This window comes from Tamandua tetradactyla, chromosome 5 (genome assembly GCF_023851605.1).
Source record: "Tamandua tetradactyla isolate mTamTet1 chromosome 5, mTamTet1.pri, whole genome shotgun sequence".
Taxonomy (NCBI): Eukaryota; Metazoa; Chordata; class Mammalia; order Pilosa; family Myrmecophagidae; genus Tamandua; species Tamandua tetradactyla.
The window spans coordinates 98,967,317-98,988,625 of record NC_135331.1 but is presented as its reverse complement, the minus strand read 5'-3'; the positions used below and the strand labels follow the sequence as shown (position 1 = coordinate 98,988,625).

Below are 21,309 nucleotides of genomic sequence, written 5' to 3'. Positions count from 1 at the left end.
ACAACGGGGGCAAAACAGACCCCCAAACCCTTGTCCTCAGAGAACTCACATTTTAGTCAGGGAGACAGACAGTAAGAAAGTGAAAAAGCAGACCTCAGTTTCCCACCTGTACCAACAGCACCTGCCTCAGTACATAGCACTGGGTTCCTTCTAAGGAATCTCAGGTTTTTAGAAGAAACCCAGTGCTGTGGGAAAAAATGAAGCAGGAAATGGGAGTGTGGGGATGTTGCAATTTTAAATGCGTTCTCCGCTCCTTTCTAGGGTCTCCTCCCCCACCCCCTCACCTCCAAGATGGGGTGTGAACTAGACGCCCTGGGGTCCCGTCCCAGCACCCTCTGGGACAGTGGCCCGAGTGGGGTATTTGCCCGGGGGCTGCTGGACGGGCCGACTGGGTGTGGCCCCTGTCACTGTCCCTGGCAGCTGCAGCGCGGTGGCAGGGTGGGCCCACACTCCTCTGAGATCTGTTGCTCTCTAACTGCAGCATGTCATCCTCCTCGTTACTATTCTAATCCTCATTACAGGGAAACGTCCTCGCACTCAAACACAACAACCACGCAGCGCTGTAACACAGCCCCGTGGGGAGACAGGGCATTTTCCTGGAGCTGCCGGCGAGAACAGTCAGAGCTGCGCAGCGAGGAAGAATTAATGCCTTCTGGAGTTTCTTGTTGGGGGGAGGAGGGGGACAGCCCCTTCGGGGTGTCAAGTTTTTCTCTCCTCTCTGTACTCCTATCTCCTGTTATCATCCTTGCCAATGAGAATTCAGCTAATTGTTTACTCTGGGCTCCAGCCTGCCACCGGCTAGTCCATGAAGACTTCAGAGCTGAGACCTGGCCTTTGCCTTATTTATCTTTGTAGCCCAGCACCCTGCACTGGTGCTGGACACACAGTAGTTGCTCAATAAATCCTGCTCAAATGGGTAAGGGGAAAGCAGGACAAGATCAGAAGAAGAATAAATGCAGAATGCAGTGAGGGAGAAGCATGGCCTGTGGCCCGCGGCCTGTGGCTGGGAAGGTTGAGAGATGAGGAGCTACTCCATCCCCAACCCCAAAGGTCTCTGCTCTTCAGGAATCAAAGACTTTGAGATTCCACCATTCCACATTCATTCCTTTGTGCTAAACATGACCTCGTCTGGGTTCTGATTTAAGAGGCAAATTTGCTCCCTGTAAAAGACAATGTATTTGGTAACCGACCTTGTGGTATGTAGTGACCCTGGGAAAATCCTTGAAGTTTTCTAGCCATCAGTGGTCCTGCTCTATAAAGTGGGGCTATTTGTTACACCTACCTCAGGGTGGCTGTGGGTATTAAATGAGCCACTCATTGGAAAGCACTCAGCTCGGCTCCTGGCACACAGGGACCACTCAGTGGACGGTGGGCTATGTCACTATGTGAACCAGGTGGATGTATTCTCCCCTGGTGGGACAAGTCATTTGGGTGAGACACGCTGAAAGAAATTTTTGCTTGGCTTATCATTTTCCTCCGGGGCTGACTGGCTTTGGCATTGCAAAGGAGGTTGAGCTGGGGGTCTGGGGTGCTGGGGAGAAGGAACCCAAGGGATTTAGAAACTCGGGCCTATGGGAGAGCTCAAGGTCCCCTGGAAACAGAGTGCTGCTAAAAACAAGGAGCAGAGGAGCAGGGTCAGTGCCCCAGGTTCTGAGTTGGGAAAAGGAGTGACAGGGAGAGGGAAGCAGGAAGGTGCAGAGTAGAGGAACAGCAGTTTTACTTCCAGACCTCAGCGATGAGCACAGGGGAGACAGCCAGAGAACTGAGCCCTCAGAAAGTTTCCAGCACATTCCTGCTAAAATTAGCCCCGTCTTGCATACGCAACTCTATATTTAACCAGCGGCCTGTCAGAGTCCCGGCGCGGCACCGCCGGCACATGCCAGCAGCTTTGGGGCCCGGTGCTGACACAGGGGGTGCAAGAGGCATCTCTGGGCATGCGGGTGAGGCCCTTGACGACCCCGCCCTTGCTTGTGCAGAGCTGTACCGGGGTGCATGGGTATGCGGTGAGCTTAGTTTTCCCAGACACTGTGTGTGGCCTCCTGTCCCAGCCTCAGGGGACAGAACCTCGGCAGGACAGCCAGACATAAACACCATCACAGACAGGCACATGCAGGACGGATGGGGCAGGCAGGTGGAAAGAACAAGCTGAGAGTGAGGAAGGGAGGAGAAAGGAGCAAGGGAAAGAGGGAAGGGGCAGGTGATGGAGAATGAGCAAGCATCCCCAGAAAAGACAGGAGGCAGATAGAGCTCTGGGGACAAACAGAGCCAAAAAGACCCAGTGACAAGTGGGCAGCATGTGGGGAGTCTGGAAGGGAGCTCAGCCTCTCAGGGGACCTCAGCCTCCTCTGAGCACCAAGCCCCACCCCAGCCCCTCTGGGAGTGGGGGGAGTCCAAGCTGCCCACTTCCCTCCCCCGCCCGCCGTCTGCCCTCTCCAGGGAGAGTGTGGCTGATAAGAAGCCGGTTTTACCTGCAGCCTGGAACATTAACTTTGACACTGAAAAGGGGATATTTTATTACCCAGGAATATTTCTGCATCTCTTTAGAAATCTTCTTGCTCAACCCCCACCCCCAGCAGCAAGCCTCTTTAGACAATTAAAACGTCCTCTCTGGTTAACCCTACTGATCCCGCCCTGCCACGGGCCCCAAAGAAAGGATTTTATATGGAGGCAAGTGTCTCCCATATCCTGTGTGGCTGACTCCGCACCCTTTTCCTGTCAGTGTGTGAGTGCGTGTGCACGTGTGTCCACGCATGTGTTGTGTGCATGCGTATGTGCACATGTGTGTGCGCGTGTGCATGTGTGTGCATATGTGTGTATGCACACCTGGAGCTGGTGGGATAACCCATGAGGCCTCCCCATCAGGCTCTCCCTGCAGCTCCAGTCTTCTCCGAGGGCCGACTTGGAAGAGGCCCTAGAGAGCAATCAGTTCAACTCCTTAGGCAACAGATAGGGCAACTGGGGGTCAGAAGGCGTGACTGGCTCATGGTCACGCACCGTGCTCACGACTGATGGACATGGAGTCCCCAGGCTCCGCATGTTTCCATGTGTTGTCTCCCTTCTGCTGGATGAAATCCTCATCATCCTCAGCCTGTGCCCGGCTTGAGTGTCACCTTCTCCATGAGATCCAGCTCTGACTTTCCAGGTCGGGGGACCAATTGTCCCAGTTTTCCTGTGACTGCCCCAGTTTTCACACTAAAGGTCCTGCATCCCAGGCAAACCCTCAGTCCCCTACAAACCAGGACAGTTGGGTCACCTGTTTCCATGTCAAAAATAATCCCTCCTTTTTCTGTGCTCCCGGAACTATCCAGTGAGATGAGCTAACACTCACTGGCCCTCTCTACAGGTCAGGCACTGTTGTCCTAAGCCCTTGACATGGAGTCCTTCATTTAATCCTCATATTAACCCTCTGTGAGAGGCAAGGAGAAGTAAAGTAAAATGCCGGGCTCGGAAGCACAGAGTCAGGAACTGAACCCTAACCCTCTGGCCCCAGAGCCTGGGCTTTAACCTCTCGGCTGCCCAGCATCTCTTGGAGAGCTCTGTGCTAGGTGGTATATAAGGCAGTCTCCTCGCTGAGCCCAGTAAGTGCTCAGGAGGGCAAAGCCTGTGTCTCCTCAACCCCTGTGCCCTGCTCAGTGCCAGGCATCTGATATGAACTCAAGAAAAAATTTGCTGAATGAATCCATGCCTGAGCGGTCTGCTCCTCAGCTGGCCCAATTCCTTCAACTTGTCCCATCCCACAGGCATCTTGACTGCAGGGTCAGCCAGCCCCTCTGAGCCACTTTCCTTGTTCCTGTATGGCATCTCCTAGGCTCCTTAGCCTTCTCTTCTAGAATCTTCAAACAAACTACTTTCCTGAGAGCTAGCAAAGGTCAGAAGAAATCTATGCACATGTCCTGAGAGCTCCAGGCTCCGTCTCTGGCCTGAGGCCACCCCAGCCCCACCCTGCACAGGGCTCCAAGATGAGAGCTCTCAAGACTCCGGAAACGGGGCCCTCAGTGGCCTCCGGCTTCTGGGGCCTCTGCACCAGCTGTCCTGCTCCCATGCGGATGTAATCCCCACATAGGGGTATGGGTGGTTCAACGCTTGCGGTTTACTTTGTTTCCAGAAACCCTTAGTGAAATTACAGCTTTAATTAAATACAGCTGGCTGTACGTTATACTCCGTATAATTATCATGTTATTATTATTATCACTTAGACAAAAGTTCAAACAAAGTTTATTGTAAATACTGTTTGACAGAAACAACTGGAAGAGCTGTGGGCTATTGGCCTGCCTGAGTGACAGAGAGGAGCAGCCGCTGCTGTTTGGTAGGCGAGGGAGAGAAGGGGCCTCCGGGCAGCTGTGTGTGTGCAGGGCGGTGACTGGAACAGAGCCAGGCTATGCAGCTGTGTGACCTTGGGCAAGTCTCTGTCCTGTCTCTAGGCCTCAGCTCTCTTCTCTGTGACAAAGAGGTTTCATTTGCTCTACAGATACTTATCAAGCAAGCGTTATTGTAGGCTCTGGAGCTATAGCAGTCAACCAAGTAGACAAAATTCTTGCCCTCATGGAGCTTCCATTCTAGTGGGAGGAAGAAAGGCAATGATTGAATGCATAAACAGCTACATAATCTAATGCCAGCAAGCCGTGAAGCACCTGAAGGGAATTAAAGCAGAGTAAGGGGAGAGGAAGGGACATTGGAAAGACTGGAGCTGCTGTCCCAGGAAAGACCTTTCAAAACGGGGTGGCATTTGAACAGGGACCTGAATAAAGCAAGGATGTGAGCTGGGAGAAAATAAGAGAGGAGAGCAAGTGCAAAGGCCCTGTGGCAGGCACCTATTTGGCATGTTCAAGGCATGGCAAAGAGACCACAGCAGCTGGAGCAGAGGGAGGGAAGGAAGATAAGGCATGGTAGGTCTTAGAGCGATTTTTAAATTTATTAGAGCGATATTTAAATTTATTTAAAATTTAATTTTAAATTTTATTCAAAATGTGGTGGGAAACCATTGTAGAGTTTAGAGAAGGAGAGTGACATCATGACCCGATTAGAATTAGACTCACATTCAGATTGCCGTGGGTCTTTTCAACCCTGACTGGAAGGTCTATTCCTGTTGGAACAAAATACCCCAAGACTTGGTTGCTTAAAATAAAAATGTATTATTCTCTACATGCAAATGTTCTAAGAAATGATCATGATGATGAATATGCAACTATGTGATAACATTGTGAATTACTGATTATATATGTAGAATGGAATGATCAAAAGTTACGAATATTTGCGTTTGTTTGGTGTTTTTTGGTATTTAAAAAATTAATTAAAAAATGTATCATTCTCTCTCATTGTTCTGCGAGTGGGTTGGGTTCAGCTGGGTGGTTCTTGCTTGTGATCTCTTGTGTGGTTTGATCAGATGGCAGGTGGGTCTGGGGTCCTCTGAAGGCTGGACTGGGTGATGTCCAGGTGGCTTCTCACCCAGCAACTCAGCTGGGGTGGACGTGTCAGACCAGTGCTTGGCGAAGCCTCTCTTTCTCTCTCTCCACTTAGCTCACGGCATGGTGGGCTAAGGGTAGTTGGACTTCTTACGTGGTACCTGATTTCTTCTAGAGTGAACCTGTCAAGTTGCCCAGGCAGAAGCTGTGAAGCTCTTTCTGACCTAGCCTTTGGAAGTCATACAGCATCACTTTTGCCCCACTCTGTTGGTTACTTGGGCCAGTGTAGATTTAATATGAGAGGGGATGACACAAGGATATGGGGAAGCATGGTTAACTGCGAGACCGACCACCTTTGGAGACCAGCTACACAAGTTCCCACTAGAAAAGTCACAGAAAATAATGATAGCTGATAGTCATTGGGAGTTTTCTATGGGCCAGGCAGTGTTTCAAGCGCTTTCTATATTTTAACTCTTCATATCACCCTATGAGATGGGCACTATTGTTAAACCCATTTTACAGATGCGGAATCTGAGGCAGAGAGAGGTTAAGCATCTTGCCCAAGGTCATCTGGCTAAAGAGTAGGAATCAGGGATTTGAACTCAGTATGTCTGGCTCTAGAGACTTTGTTTCACTAGACTCAAGTGTCCTTGGCAGTCCAGAGAGAGACACTCTTTTCTGAAACAGTTGGAGATGGACGGACCCTACCCTGGTCTGCCCAGGGCATGGTGAGTATTTCTGATTGAATTAGTTTGCATAAACACACAACAAAAAGGTGAAACATCCAAGTATAGAAGGAGAGGGCTTTCTGAAAGTGCTGCCCAAACACACCACCGCATCCCGCCACAGGCATGCCCCAGCCTCAGGATTTGGTGCAGCTATCATAGAACTTTGGAATTTTTGAACTGGGAGGGACTTGTCTGAGAACACCATAGTTACTCTGTGCACACTAGTGGGTGGGGGCTGTACCCCAGGTCTCATCCCATGACCACATGTGGGGTCCTCTCTGCAGTCTGGGCAGGGTGGAAACTCCACGTACAGGCATGGGGCTTCTGGCCTTGAAAGGGGTTAGGGATCTGGCATTTCAGAATCCTCAGCCTTCTGGAGGGGACTGGACCCCCTGCTGGTAGAGTACCGATGAGAGCGAGGTTGAACCCCAATTTTCAAAATGGAGGGTCAGGGCCTGCCATGATTTCCTCCGGGATCTCTAAGGTACAGCTGCTGGGGTCTGGGGATGAGGACAGCTGGTTCCCCGCGGCGGGCCGCTGTTTTCTCTCCTTCCCGGGAATCTCCGGCCCGTCACCTGGCTCGGAGCTGGAGCAGATTGTTAACTTCTGCTGACACTGGCAGGGCAGCCGCTCCCAGCCTGATACCTCGTGGCAGCCACACTTGCACAAATCTTTAATTGTTTAGTTTAAAGAATTGTGTTTTGACCGCGAGGGGATTTTGGCTGGAGCTCAAGAAGTGATAATGATATTTCGCTGCCAAGACGTCTCCTTGGCTCTTTGTGTGTTAATGTGCACTTTCAAGACGCTCCAATTAACTGCATCAGCTCTCAGGGAGAGAAAGGAAGAGGGAGAGGAAGCAGGCAGGAGAGAGGAGGGAAGAACGCTGGCGATCGAAGGAGTGGAGGAGGAAAAGAAAAACAGACAGGCCCCCCACCCCCGCCACCTAACATATTTTTATTAGCAAACAAATGGGGAGGGGTACAGGTGACAAAGTTCTCCCAGATAAGCTCCAAGTGAAGTGGTGTGTCATGCTTGGACGGGGAGACACGGGATAAGGCAAGCGGACGGCCCCAATTAGATGCCCCAGGCCCGAACCTCCCCGCCCGTGGTCAGGACCTTGAAGTTCTGAAGGGTGGACTTGCTTCACTGGCCCTGCCATGGCCCTCCGCCTCCATCCGTTCCCTCCATGCTGGCTGCCGACGCTTACAGGCATCACAGTTCCCCTTCCTCTCCGGGGAAAGGTGGAGATGATACAGTTCTCAGCCTGCGAGGCCTGTGTAGGATCTGCCTCCTCCTGGCCTCTCTGGCCTCCTCTCTGCTCAGTCCCCCCACTTTCCCTCACCCTGCCAGCCTCACTGGTGCCCTTGCTGTTGCTTGAACATGCTGGCATAGTTCCATTTTACAGATTTTGTATTTACTGTTCCATCTGCTTAAAATGAATGCCCTTCACCAAGATACTTCCTCAACTCGCTTCCTCACTTCCTTGAGGTTTTTACCCAAATGTCACCTTCCGAGTGAGGCTATATTTAAAATGGCGATACACACCTCCACCACTCCCCACCCCACTTCCCGACTTCATCTACCACCGTTTAGCATACCACTTGTCTGCTTAGTTCTTATTTTGCATGTACCACTGGAAGGTAACTTCCAAGGGGACAGGTTTTAGGTTCTGCTCACTGCTCTATATCCATACGCCTGGCATATGGTGGGTCCTCAGTTAATGTTTATTGATTAATAAATGAATGAAGGAACTCTGTAGTTCATGTTACGTCTGGTCTCAACACACTTCCCAACATTGAATCCAAACCGCAATCCCAATTCTATGTCTGCCCCTAACAGGACGCCTACTAGCATCCCAGCTCTTCGCTCATAATGCTGCTTCTCTACCCTCAGATCTAACTCTTACACTCTTACCCCCACTCAACTGTAGCCCTAGCCCTGCCCCTCATCTCTGTTGTCACTCTTACTCCCACCAGGAAAGTCATGACCTCTTCCTCCACTGGGTCAGCTCATTCTTAATCAAATGTCCTTTGCCCTCCCTGGAAACCTCAAGCTCCCATTTGTTCATTGATCCCACTCCCACACTGGGCCTTGGGCAAACCCTGGCAGGGAGGAGGCCCTCCCCCCCAACCCCTCTCCAGGGGCTGCCCTGCCAGGCCTCCAAGTGAAGCTGCCCCCTTACTTCTGGGAGGAGCGGATGGGGCTCGGGACCCTCTGTTCCTTCCTCAACACCTGGCTTCCGGGCATGCTCAGGTATTAGAGGAGCTACAGAGGAGGGTTCTGGGCAGCCAGGAAAAGCTTCTGCACTGCCTCAGGCCAGGAATGGCCCAGACTGCAGACTGCACTTTCTCCTTGGGTCTCTTCCTCTAGGGCTCTGTGTGCTCCCAATTCAAGCCCCAAGATAACTTTTCCACATGCAGAGGTGTGAGCTCACCACAGCCTCCGGACAGTGTCCCTGAGCCCTTCACACACACACACACACACACACACACACACATTCCCACACAGGACAGTGTCCCGGATCCCTACACACACAGACGCACACACGTACACATTCACACTGTGCTCACTCTAGGAAGAACCACCAGAGTCACAACCACACTCCAAACCTGTGGGTGCATGTGAAAGCAGAGGCTTCCTCTAAAGCTTCTGCCCCCAGAAGGACCCCTAAAATGGAGGGAAGGGAGCAGCTGGCCAGGGGTGGGGGCCCAAATGCTGCCCAACACAGAAGGACTAGGTGGCCGGTGGGGGGGGGGGGGTTGGGGGGAGGGGCTGAGGCCCCAGCGGGACTGGTCAGGACCTTCCCTCGCCCTCTCTCCTCCCCACCCCCTTCTCTCCTCCTTCCCCGCCTTTCAGCCTCTCCCCTAGTCTTGTACCCTTAAGGCCTCCGAGGGAGGGTCAGCTCTGTCAGCTCAAGTTACAAGAACTTGAAGACAGGAAGATTTAGCGGACCTGCACAGTGCGCTGTTTGTGGGCCTTTGAAACCAGAGGCCGGGAGGCGGGGGCGGGGAGCAGGCGGGAGGCCGCGGGACACTTGGCTGAATTATCGCTCCTTTGCTCCTTTCGGGTTCTGACTTTCAAGGCTCTGAGGCCCTCCCCCAGCCCCAGCTCCTGTTTCTCCAGGTGCTGGGGTGTTTTCCTACGTGTTAATTTGCCCCAGTTGAAGTGCCCATTCTTGGCCTCCATCTCCTCCGCCCCCCACCCCCCGAGGGAAAACCAGCCCACCCTGGGGGACCAGTAGGGGCCTTGAGGGTGGGAGAGGCCTTGGGGCTGAAAGGGGCGCGAGGTGGGGTGGGGAGGTGTGTGTTTGGGAGGACGGGTGTCAGAACACAGGCAGCACTTTGTCCTCTGTGGACTGGGCAGCCCTCCCCAGGGCCCCAGTGAGCTTGCAGTGACCCCTGCTGGCCCCTCAGCCCTGGCCTAGCCGCCTCCTCCAAGAAGTGCACTAGGGATTCCCACCCCTGGAAAAGAGCCCTGCAGAGGATGTGCATGACAGGCTTTGGCTTCCCAGACTGCTGTCACTGGTCCTCACTCAGATTTCACGGCCTCATTTTGCCCTTTACAGTTTTGATTGTGAGCATTTTAGAGATAAGGAAGCAGAGGGTCTGAGAGGCTGCGCCACCTGCCCAAGGCCACATAGCTTCTGAGAAGCAAAGGTTGGGATGTGAACTGTCTTCTGAGTCCAGCATCCATGACCTTTCCCCTGTTGCATGATAGGAGTAGGATGTGTGAAGGGAAGCAGGGGGCACACAGGAGAGTGTGGGAGTCGGATAGCAAACCCACCCACAGGGCAGGTGGGGGCCCGGCAGCCGGCTGAGAAAGCTCTTAGGGATTCCAGGGACCGGCCTGACCTCACCCTTTGATCCTGGCTGCCCTGTTGTCCTCACTGTCCCCCTCCCAGGCTGGGCTGGGAACTGGGTGTGAGGTTTGGGCAGGAGTCTGGAGCCCCAGCTGACCTTCAGGGTGAACTTCCGACATCCTCCCCTTCTGCTGTCCCTTCTACAGGCCTGAGATCCAAGTGGGGGCGGAGAGGGTGGGTAGTTCCTACCAGAGCTGGAGGTTGGAGGCTGTGGGTAGAGGAGAGCTTGTTCTGCTGCAAAAATCTGGCAGCATGAAGGGTCTCCTGGTGGCAGAGTCCCTTCCCACCCCCTTTCCCAGGCTGGGCATGGATGGGTGGGAAAAGCAGGAATGCACTTTGGCAGAGAAGAGGGAGGAGATCTACCTCCCCTGACAATTCTCCCTTTTAGGCCCTGCCTCCCTTGCCAGAGTGCCTCCTCACCTGTCAGACTGATGGGCCACACCCCCCGCCGCCATGCCCAGGTTGCCCACCTCCAATGTTTTCTGTGCCCTTCCCGTCCCCTCTTTCTGGCTTTGGATCCCCCCCTCCCAGAGATGAGTAGAACCATTTCCCAGGGCAAGTCTCCATCTGTCTGGGGTGCGGGGGGGGCGGGGGACAGTAATGCCTCCCAGGCTGAAGGACAAGATGGGTGTCAAGGCTGGGGCTGGGCATGCTCAGGGAGAAAAAGTTTAGAAACCTTCTCCCTCTTCTGATGGGCTTAAGTTAATCCTGGATTTGAATGCCAACATTGCGACTCACTTCTGAGCCATGTTTTTCTTCTGGAAGGTACCTATTTTATGGGGTTGACTGTGGGGACTAGCTATGCCTGGCACGCCGTGGGTGCTTTAAAGTGATCCTTTAATCCAGGCTAGCTGGCAAATGTGTGTGTGTGGGTGTGGAGAGCAGAAGGCAGAGAGAAGGCAAAGTTTGCCAGGTAGGAGGCAGCCTAGAGCAAACTCAAAGGAATCCCTGGAGCTGAGGCTTTGAAAGACTGAAGATGTTGGGTGAGTTTGAGATGATAACTAAATGGTCAACAGCATCTTGACCAAGTTCCAGGCATTTCCTTGTCAGTGAGTTAGGCATGATGGAGTATAGAGAGCATTTAATGATCTATATATATATATTTGCAGAGGGGCAAATGGAGATGTTAATGTATATTAAAATCTCCTATGTGCCAAAGTCTTTGCTGGACCAACTGTGCTAGGGAAGATGAACACATTTTCTGCCCTCATGGTGGTTATGGTCTAGTGGGGTGACAGACAAAAAGCAAGGAAATTGACATATATAAAACAACAACCAAATAATTGCAAATAACTACAATTGAAATAAAGAAAATTAACAAAGGGCTAATGCAGGTGTCCAACATGGATGAGAAGGATCTGGGGGAAAGTATGACAGTCAGAAGGTACAGAATTTTTAGAGGTAAGGAGGCAGGAAAGATCTTGGCCTGTTTGTAGAACTGGGAAAATTTGGTGAAACAAGAAGTAAGAGTCCAGGGAATGGGAGGAGACTGATGGGAGAGACAGCACACTATATAAGCAGAATGCTGTTGGCCATGGAGAGAAATGAATCAGGAGGGAAGCTTAGGGCTGGAGACAAAATTTTAGATCTTACGTGACAGAGAGTATTGAAATTCATGGTCCTGGATGAGACCGCCTGGCAAAAGCGTGGCCAGGCAAAAGTGACTAGCAGGAGAAGAAAAAAGTTTTTGGACCTAGGCCGGGAGGATGAGAATAAGTTAGAGGCTGCAGAGAGAAGAGTCCAGCAACCAGTCTTCCCTGAAGCTCAGCATGACTATGAGATAGGGCCCTGGCCTAGCGCATGTCAGTGGAAATGTGTAGGGAGGGCTTCAGGAAATCTTAAACAAAAGTGGAGTCCTTCTTTGCAGTTCCTTTTTGCAGTTTACTGGAACATAGGCCTGACGACTGCACCTTGAGCAGCTTTAATGGACAATGAGTTAGAAGTCATGTACTAAGGAAGGCAGAGCAATGGAATATAAGGAGGCTAGGTCCCTGATGACTTTGTGAGTTTACCCACTCAATGTTGAGATTCCTATAAATGGAATTCCTGTGTGTGTGAGAGCAATAAAATTTTGCCTTTTATAAGCAACTTTTATATTGGACTTTCTGACACTTGTAGAAACATAATCCCCGGGGATTGTCTGGGAACGGAGGAGCCAGAGGGCCACAGCATCCGCTCATTCAAGCATTGAGAAACACACGGCCTTGTCTATAAAGAGTAGGGCTGAGCCCTCCTTCCTCAGCTCCTTAGACAATGGTTTTCCAGAGGGCTTAGGAGGGCTTTGGGAGAGCTCATCATGGGAGCTGATGACTTTCCAGTTTGCTAGTTGCCAGAATGCGATATACCAGAAAGAGAATGGCTTTTAAAAGGGGGAATTTATTAAGTTGAAAGTTTACAGTTCTAAGGCTGTGAAAATGTCCAAATTAAAGCAAGTCTATAAAAATATCCAAATTAAGGCACCAACAAGAGATTACTTTCACTCAAGAAAAGTCAATGAAGTTCAGGATTTCTCTCTGAACTGTAGAGGCACATGGCGAACATGGCGATGTCTGCCAGCTTTCTCTCTAGGCGTCTTGTTTCATGAAGCTCCCCTGTGGACATTTTCCTTCTTCATTTCCAAAGGTCTCTGGCTGTGTGGATGCTCCTGGCTCTCGTGGCTCTTAAGCTTTTTCCAAAATGTTTTCTCTTTTAAAGGATTTCAGTAAACTAATCAAGACCACCTGGAATGGATGGAGTCACATCTCCTTCTAATCAAAGGTTAATACCCAGAATTGGGCGTGCCACATCTCTGCGGAGATAATCTAATCAAGTTTCCAACCTACAGTGCTGAATAGGAATTAAAAGAAATGGCTGCCTCTGCAAGATGGATCAGGATTAAAACATGGCTTTTCTAGGGTGCATAATCCTTTCAAACTGGCACAATGACCAAAGGCTTTGCTCAGTCAGGGCTCTGAGGAAGGCAACCAACATACGGGTTATCCTCTTTGCCTCCTACTCCCGCCCAGCCTGCTCGCCACCCTTTTCTACCCTGTCCTTTGCCCATGGAGGCCGACCCCTCTGGCTCCCAGTTGGGTTCAGCCAATGAGAATAACCAGCAGGAGTATGGATGGTAGGAGAGAGACTCAGCCGCACGCCTCTGGAGAAGCTGCATCTCTCCAAGGCAGCAGCGCCTACAGGGTGGCTTCTGCCAGGGCTCCAGCCCTCACCGGACTCACAGGGCACTTTTGCTACTTGCCCCTTCAGCTCTAGGGTGCTGATGGCATCTCATGTTGGTAGTATCTGGTGCCTCAACATTCCTGGTTCCTCCTCTTAACTCTGGAAATATCCCCTGCTTTAAGTCTCATTCTTTGAACGAACAGGGGGTGAAACTGGTGTTCTGTTTGGGTAGAGGCAGGCCTGCCAGGCGGGCAGACACAGGGCAAAACAGAGGCAAAAGGGCAGGAACACAGAGAGAAATGGCAAAGGCAGTGGTGGACAGAGATGGAGCAGGCAGAGACAGACCAAGAGGTAGATACAGCATTGAAGGGAGAGACAGACAGACAGATGAGGGTATGAGAGGCAGGGAAATCCAGAAGACACCAAAAGAAAGGGCTGATACTGAGAAGCTAAAAGTGACAAAAGATGAGACAGACTCTCAAGCTGACAGAAACTAGCAGGAATTTGGGGCAAACAGAGAGAACAAGAAAGGGGGCTAAAAGAGCCAGAGGCCCAGTGACAGAAGGACCCTTGGGATCAGCATCATAGAAAAGGGAAGGAAAGAAACAGCGTATTTATTTAATCAAAAGATCTTAGCCTTAAACCAAAGAAAGCTCCTTCAGCCTCCAGCGCTGGGCTCTGGGCTTCCCTGCCTCCTCTTCCTCACAGTGCCTGTGAGTATGGCTAGGTCTGGGAGTAGAGCCTTCTCCATGGAACTAGCTGGGCACGCAGCCCTCACTCCAGGGGGCTAAGGAGAGTTCAATTCAGGGACCACTCAAGAAGGGTGGGCAGGGCTGACGGAACCAGTGAGGGCTGTCGATGCCTGGTGCCAGCACCCAACTGGAAGGGCAAGAGGAGGTAGTAGTTCCCGGAAGGCAGCGAGGGCTGTAGCTGCAGGAGAGGGCTGCCTGACCGGACCCGCGGCCGTCTGCAGGGAGACACGGCCACTGCCACGCCGGGACGGCAGTGAGGACGCTGGGGGTGGGGGAGGGGTATTCCCACTCTTCTCTCTGGTCCTCTGACCTCTGACCTGCTGCTGGCGCCCGAATGGGAAGGCAGAGAATGGAGTGGGGTGAAGTGGTCAGTCTCTGGGTGCAGACTTGGGGTAGAAGGGTGCAGAGGGGCAAATGGAGACCACGTAGCTCGTGAGGTCCCATGGGTGTTCTATGCCTCTCTTGGCCTCAGTTTCCTCATCTGTGCGCCCAGGGACTGGCCTCAGGGACAGGCTGAGAAGGCCTGGCGCAGCACCTACCTTACTGTGACACTTGGTTGGGGTTGGGGGGAGCTTTTTCTCCCTCTCGGGTGCTGAGCCCCCACCCCCCGTCCCCAGAAGGGGAATGCTGCAGTGGGGTGCTGCTGGGAGACACCCCCTCAGGCTGGCAGTGCACAGAGCCTGCAAAACCCAGAGAGCAGCGCTCCAAAACAGAAAGGAAGGAAATGCCCCACTGCAAGGAGCAGATACCAAGCCCTGTGAGATTAGACAAGAACACGTTCTAGAGAAGGCAATCAGGACAGTGTTGTTTTATTTTAAAAGTTTTACTCTAGACAATTTCAGACATATGGAGCCCATCAACCAGCCTCAATAACAATCAATTCATGGCCAACCTTGTTTCATCTAGAGTCCCCCACTCTCCTCTCCATATTATTTTTAAGCAAATCACAGACATATTTTAGCCGTAAATATTTCACATGTTATCTTAAAAGGCTAAAGACTCTTTGAAAAACAAACTCCATATCATGATCAAATAAAAATTTAAAATTAAATCTTTAACTCTGGTAGTAGCAAGTACACATGCAGCACTCAGGCCTTGGTTTCCAAACCATTCTCTGCTAAAAGGAACCAGGGCCGTTTGGAAAGATGGCTGGTTCTAGGTTGGGGACAGGAAATACATAAGAGGAGCCTGGAGCACCCAATAGCACCTGAAAGTGAGAGAGTGCTCAAAACAAAACAAAAGCAAAACCCACATGACGAGGACATGTCAAAGGGGTACAGGAGCCATTTGAAGGAGCTCCCAATGGCCAGAGCTGGAACAATTTGAGCAGCAAAATAAATATTGCATTATAGCCCAGAATATAAAATAAATATCCATGATCCCATACTGATATGAGTGAATGAAGGAAAAGAGACAACTCTTTCATGCAGAGGAATCTCAAAGAATTTAGATAGACTCTTCTAGTGACTTACTTCCAGGGTGTACAGTAGGGAAAGGGGGAAACAAAAGAGAATGTTTACAGTGGAGGGACCCAACAAACATGACCTCCACCAGGTGATCAAGGTCAGCCTCCAAAGTGATGTGTGTTGATAGTGTGTGCCCTTGATATAAAGTGATAAAAGTGGCATTTCAACCCTGTGATCTTCCCTCCCAAAACCCATATCCCCAGGCTAATCATGAGAAAAACATCTGACAACTTCTGATGGAGGAGCATCCTATAAAATACCTGCTTAGTACTCCTTCAAACTGTCAAGGTCATCAAAAACAAGGCAGGTCTGAGAGACTGTCACAGCCAGGAGGAGCCGAAGGAGGTGTGACAACTACATGTAATGTTGTATCCTGGATATCATCCTTGAACAGAAAAAGGATACTAGGCAAAAAACAAAAACAAAAAAAAACCCTATATGAAATGTGAATAAATTATGGACTTCAGTTCATAATAATGCATCAATATGGGTTTGTTAATTGTAACAAATGCAGCACACTGATGTAAGATGCTAATGACAGGGGAAACTGGGTGGGAGGTATATGGGAACTCGCTGTGCTATCTTCTCAAATTTTCTGTAGATCTAAAATTGTCTAAAAAATAAAGTTCATTATTTAAAATAATTGTCTTTAATATCACCAAATGTACAGTCACTGTTAAAATTTCTAGCTGTCTCACAAATATATTTCCCCTTAGCTTGTTTGAATTAGGATTCAAATTAAGCCCACGCATGGCAATAGGTTACGGACTGAACTTTGAAGGAGGAGCTGGAAGTGCTAAGGGGAAGAGGCCCACTGGTATGATACTTGTCTTGGGCAGAGGAACAGGGTGGGAAGGTAGGGACGTTTGCTTGTCTGGTCTGAGAATAATATGGGAGAAGGAGATTTCAGGGTGGGGACATGGGGGCAGCTGGTCAAAGGAAAGCGGACAGATGACAACGGGTTCCAATTGATGGGGCTCAGTCTCCCAAATTCCCTGTCTCTCGTCCACTGGATTGTCATTGCTCTGCCTTCGGGATGATGCCTGTTATGGGGCTCAGAGAAAGGGACCTGGATTTTTGAGCTCAAATCTCTGCTCTGCCCCTTTGGCAAGTAAGTTAACCTCTCTGGACCTCAGTTTCCCTCCTTTCAGGGCCACTGTGGGGATGAAATGAAATAATGTATCTGCAAGGGACTAGAATGTCAGTAAGCCCTTAATAAAGCGTCTTTCTTCTCTCTCTCTGGATAGAAGAAAAAAGCAGAGAATTATTAATCTAACAAAAATATTTATTGTGGAAAAAGGTGGGGTAAGGGGCCATCACGTCCCCCTGGGGAGCAGCGGGCCTTCTGCATCAGAGGGGGCTCGTCAGCCCTTGAGAAGTGAGCTTCTAGCTGGGGTTGGATGATAACCATGGGCCAAACGGTCCTGGAGAGCAGCTGCCGCAGGGGCTGCGAGGCAGTGGAGCCCTGGGAGGACCCCGGTGGGAAGGTCCGCAGCCTGGCCTTGGGAGGAAACCTTAGCCCTACCTTGAGAGAGGTGCTGTGGGAAGCTGTCTGGGGCTCCGCCTGGGGCTGGTCCCCCAGATAGGCAGACTCCTCCTTAGGTGTCAAGGAGGGGAGGGTTTGAGGGGTGAGGTGAGAGGGAGGTGTGGCCCGGGGGGGGGGTGCATCACCTTTGTCCTCAGGCTGCACCCACAGAGGCAAGGCCCAGAGATGGGGGCAGGGAGAAATACATGTCGTCTTCCCACCACAGCGCCTGCTGCCGCGAGGACCTGGGCCAGGCCACCAGCCCCGAAGCCGACTCCTGCCTGGGCACTCGGAGGAGCGTCTTGTTTCTGAGCAGCGGCGGGGAGGGAGGGTCAGATCAGAGTGGGGAGGGACACAGAGAGAAGAGGCCGTGGCAGATGGGCATTAAGAGGCAGAGACAGGGAGATGCTGAGAGGACACCTGTAGAGGCAAAACAGGGGGGGGACCAGGACACCCCCGGGGGAGCCGGAGACGGACAGACAGCAGGGAAGGCAGAAGACACACCCTATTTCTTCCTCTTCCTTTTCTTCGCCACTGAAGTCCTCTGTAGGTAGGATCTCAGACTCAGCTTTGGAGGAGTTCACCCACTTTTCCTCTAAAAATTAAAGAGAGAGAGAGAAGAGGGAGTTTCTTCAAACTTGGAAGGGCACCCAGGATTGAGAGCAGATCCTGGGTGGAGGTGGGATGGGGGGAGTCATCTCGAAATCTTCCATCTCCTCCTGGATCTCCCAGCTAAACCCCTGATTCCAAACTCATGTTTTAGGTTTGCCTACTCCAGGGCCATTTGAATGCTGTTCCCTTCAGGCAGAAAGATTTGCCAGCAGCCCCCTGTCAGTCGGATGAAAATGCCACCAATTCTTCAAAGCACACCCCCCCCACCCACCCAGGGCCTTGATTCTTCTTCACCTTGAGGATTTCCTTGCTTGGTGTCCTTGGCTACTCGCCTCTCTCTGATGAGTGACCACATAGTCTGCAGCTTGTATGTAAAGCACGTTTATTGCAATCCTTACCACACTATAGGGTTTTATCTTCCTTTATATATATATATATATGTCTTTCTCTCTAACTGGCATTTCCCAATGGGCTGAGACTTGTCATGGTCCTCTTTGATCATGTCTTCCCTGGAGCAGGATCTCCAAATTCACTTGCCAAATGGATGAAATGTCATGGAACCCACCCCATACTCTCTGGGGTAGAAGAAGGGGAAAAGGGGTTTTGAGGAAAGAGGTGCCCTTGAATCTGTCTTTAAAGATCTAAAAAGAAATGAACTCAAAAGTGTCAGCTCCCCCCCCCGACTCTGGGTCCCTTTGTGACATCATAGCTATGGGTCACAGTCCCAAAGACCCATTGTGGCTTCACCAAGCCTGGCCTGGGTGAACTCTCTGGAAGTCGGCTGTACCCTAATCTCTCCCAGGATCCTCTGTGCCAAAGCTGGCCTTACACTCAGAGCTTTCAGCTCATGGGGGACTCTTACCTGTGCTGAGGGGTGAACAGGAAGCTGCCCCATTTCCTAATTCTTCTGATGGGATCTGGTAAGGGATAGGTGCCAGGACCTGGAGTTAGGTACAGGCATTCCTCCCCCCACCTCCAGAACCCACACTGCAGGCCTCAGCCCTGGAAGCTGCTCACTGTGCCATGCTGGAAGGGAAGGGTTTGCCCCTCATTTGAACATACACACTCTGGGTCCCACTGGAGCAGGAAGCAAGGCTGAAAGTAGGAAACCCAGAGATGAGCCCCAAGGGGCAGGTGAGAAACCTGGGGATGCTACCAGGCCCTTAGGACTTTGGGTACTGGCTTCCTCTTAACCCCACACCTGCTAGAGACTCCTGCAGAATGTACCGGATTCTATTTCCATAGCCAGGACCCTCCTTACCACCGAGTGTGTCTCCCCCTTGCCCTATCCCTGGAAGCTGCTCTCCAGCTTCCTGGTGAAGGCCCAGGTGAAGGTCCCTTCTCCTCCCTGTAATATCAGCCCCCTCGATGGTACTTTTATTCATAGATTGATGAGAAATTTGCACACTGACTCTGAATTCAACTTGATTGGAGCTAGGACCTGTATCTGCCCTTTATCTGGAACCCTAGCGTTGGAACTGATTTCTGAGCAAGTAAGCTAAAGAGCATAACGGAATCTCTTTGGCACCTCCTTTGCACGGGAGGCCTCCAGCCTGTGTTGTCACTTGTAGTACTTCATGAGGCTGCCCGCTCTGCTCTAAGTGACTGTTCAACCTCTAGAAATGTCTTCCTTCTGTTGAGCGGCAACCCAGACTCCTGTTTTTGGTGTGTTGCTGGGTTTTGCTTCTACTTTTGGATGGGCATGGAGGAGACACTATTAAATACACAAGCACTTTTCTTGGGAAAAGAAACTTTTTTTGCAAAGAGTCCCATTGCCTGCTTTTCTGGAACCTGCTTGAGTTACCGCTCTAGGTCCAGCATCACACAGAGATTATTCTTCTAGACATCCCTCAGCTCTGAGGCCGAGAAGCCTAGGTTTCAGAGGAGCAAAGTCAGGACAGCCTGAGACTAGGACGGAAGAAGAACGATGGAGGTGAAGAAGTAACCTGTACAAAGGGTTGCAGAGGGACATGGCGGGAGAGAGGATGAGGATCGGCTGAAATGAAAACTTGGCTGAAACGAAAACTTGGCGTTGGTGAGGGGAAAAAGGAAAACTAGAGGACTTCCATTCTCCCCAGTGAAAGGGCTCTCCCTAAGCAAGTTGCTTAACCTCCCAGAACCTCAGTATATTCATCTGGAAAGGGGGTATAATACGACTACTCACCTCCTAGGCTTGTTTTGGGAGTTAAATGGGATAAATTGAAAAGAGGTGGCCTGGCACATTCTAAGTATTCTATAACACTATATATAATATATTATTATATGAGACAATGAATCATTATTTACTCTTTTCTGAGCTCCGGCTCTCTTTCCAGCTTCAGAATCTCAGCTCCCAGTTCTGCATCTGTTTAAGAAATCCGTCTCTCCCACGTGGGTGGCTCACCCTCTTAGTGGCTCTGGCCGCAGACAGCAGCCATAGCTGGGTGTGGAGCAGGGCAGAGGCTCCCATGCCCATTACTCAGGGTTTCCGAGGCCCTGCCAGGGACTCCCTCCTCCTCCTCTCCAGGCGGGGCTCCGGGCTCCCGAGGGACAGGAAATGTGTTGTTTGGAGAGGGAGGGAATCTCCCCCAGCGCTTGTGCTCACAGTCAGCATCCTGCCTGCTCCCCACCCCACCCCAACTCCTGGCCTGTACGGGCACCTGCTTCCAGGCTTTCCTTCCTCCTGCCTCCAAGCCCCAGTGGGGGGAGGGGGGGTCCCTTTGGCCTGACAGGGCAATGTGCTAGTCTGGGCTCCAGCACAGACTTGCTGTGTGCTCTCCCTTAAGACCTTTTCCCTCGCTGGGCCTCAGTTTGTCCCCGTGCTGAAAATGGAGATAAGAATTACAATCCCATGATTTAATGATGTAAGTCATTCCGATGGGAAAAGGGAAAGGAAAAATGAAGGAAACCAGGAATATTACCAGACTCAGGGCGCTGGTCTTCAAGACAAAGTGATTGGGGGAATTATCTGAATAACTCCCCTTCGATTACCCGGGTAATTGCAGAAACGTAGACCCGGTTTGGCTAACTCCCAACCTGTGAGAACATGTCCCTCTGCCTTCCTTGTCCTTTGGTTCCAGCCGGCCCCTTCCAGGGGCTTTTATTCTGTTTACAGAAATGGGAATTTGCATGATGAAAATAACCCCAGCCCCGACTGCGATTTTACTGCGTTTGGCACGGGACTCGGAAAAAGCGGCTGCATAGCCAATTACTGGAATTTTTAAACACAAATAATATTTTATGGGATCAGTGGGCTGGCGCGGGGCCCCCGCACCCGGCCCGGCTCCTCCGCCCACAACAAGCTCCAATTGTGCGGCGGGCGAGCGCGCCAGCGGTGGGGAGGGAGGTGGGGGGAAGTGGGAGGTGGGGCGGGGGCGGGGGTGGGGGGAAGAGTCCCGGCGCGGGCAGGTGCAGCGCAGGGTTCGGCAGCCCCGGCGCCCGGCCAACGGGAGCGTCCGAGAGGCCCCGGCCCCAGGGTGGGGTGCGCTGGGCGCCGCGGCTCACCTGCAGCGCTGTGCCTGGAAGAGTTTAGCGCGAGAGGGCGCGCCCAGCGCTGGCTCCCCCGCCCGGCGGTCGCCCGCTGGGCCTGGCCCGCGCCCCGCGCCCTTGGCATGGCCGTGGCTGCCGCGCCGCCTCCGGAAGGCTGGCTTCCCGGAACGGCCGGAGGGCGGCGGGGAATCCGCGTCGAAGCCCCGTAGCCACCCCTCGCTTTCCGTTTCCAGCCCGGGCCTCGTTGGCGCGCCGAGGCAGACCCGGGAGCCGCGGGTGGCGCCCAGGGGGCCCGTGCAGGCCCGGCTGCACAGCCAGGGGCCAGCGGAGCGCTGTCCAGC

The 21,309-nt window shown here is 51.8% G+C and overlaps 1 protein-coding gene across 4 annotated transcripts; it reads right to left on the bottom strand.

Annotated features, from left to right (window-relative positions):
- Nucleotides 1–16,627: 16,627 nt before the first annotated feature.
- Nucleotides 16,628–21,043, bottom strand: LOC143684631 (uncharacterized). Of its 4 annotated transcripts, none has more exons than XR_013176116.1 (5): nucleotides 20,984–21,043; nucleotides 19,787–20,584; nucleotides 17,795–19,446; nucleotides 17,393–17,483; nucleotides 16,628–17,196 (listed from the first exon to the last, which is right to left on the bottom strand). XR_013176116.1 is itself a non-coding variant. In XM_077161766.1 (5 exons), the coding sequence occupies exons 2-4, from the start codon at nucleotides 17,853–17,855 to the stop codon at nucleotides 17,043–17,045; spliced, it is 306 nt and encodes a 101-aa protein (XP_077017881.1). In that variant the 5' UTR covers nucleotides 17,856–19,446; nucleotides 19,787–20,767; the 3' UTR covers nucleotides 16,628–16,828; nucleotides 17,035–17,042. The 4 variants fall into 4 exon arrangements, 2 of the variants coding, with proteins under 2 accessions (XP_077017881.1, XP_077017879.1); XR_013176117.1 differs by lacking the exon at nucleotides 20,984–21,043 and having other exon boundaries at nucleotides 19,787–20,301; nucleotides 20,401–20,767; XM_077161766.1 differs by lacking the exon at nucleotides 20,984–21,043 and having other exon boundaries at nucleotides 16,628–16,828; nucleotides 17,035–17,196; nucleotides 19,787–20,767.
- Nucleotides 21,044–21,309: the final 266 nt, after the last annotated feature.

Excerpts from the sequence above, each read along its gene's own strand:
- LOC143684631 (XM_077161764.1), bottom strand. The coding sequence starts at position 17,855 with ATGTGGTCACTCATCAGAGAGAGGCGAGTAGCCAAGGACACCAAGCAA. Across the intron at positions 17,484-17,794 it reads CAAGCAAGGAAATCCTCAAG|AGGAAAAGTGGGTGAACTCC; the intron begins GTGAAGAAGAAT and ends TTTAATTTTTAG. Across the intron at positions 17,197-17,392 it reads AAGGAAGAGGAAGAAATAGG|AAACAAGACGCTCCTCCGAG; the intron begins GTGTGTCTTCTG and ends GCCGCTGCTCAG.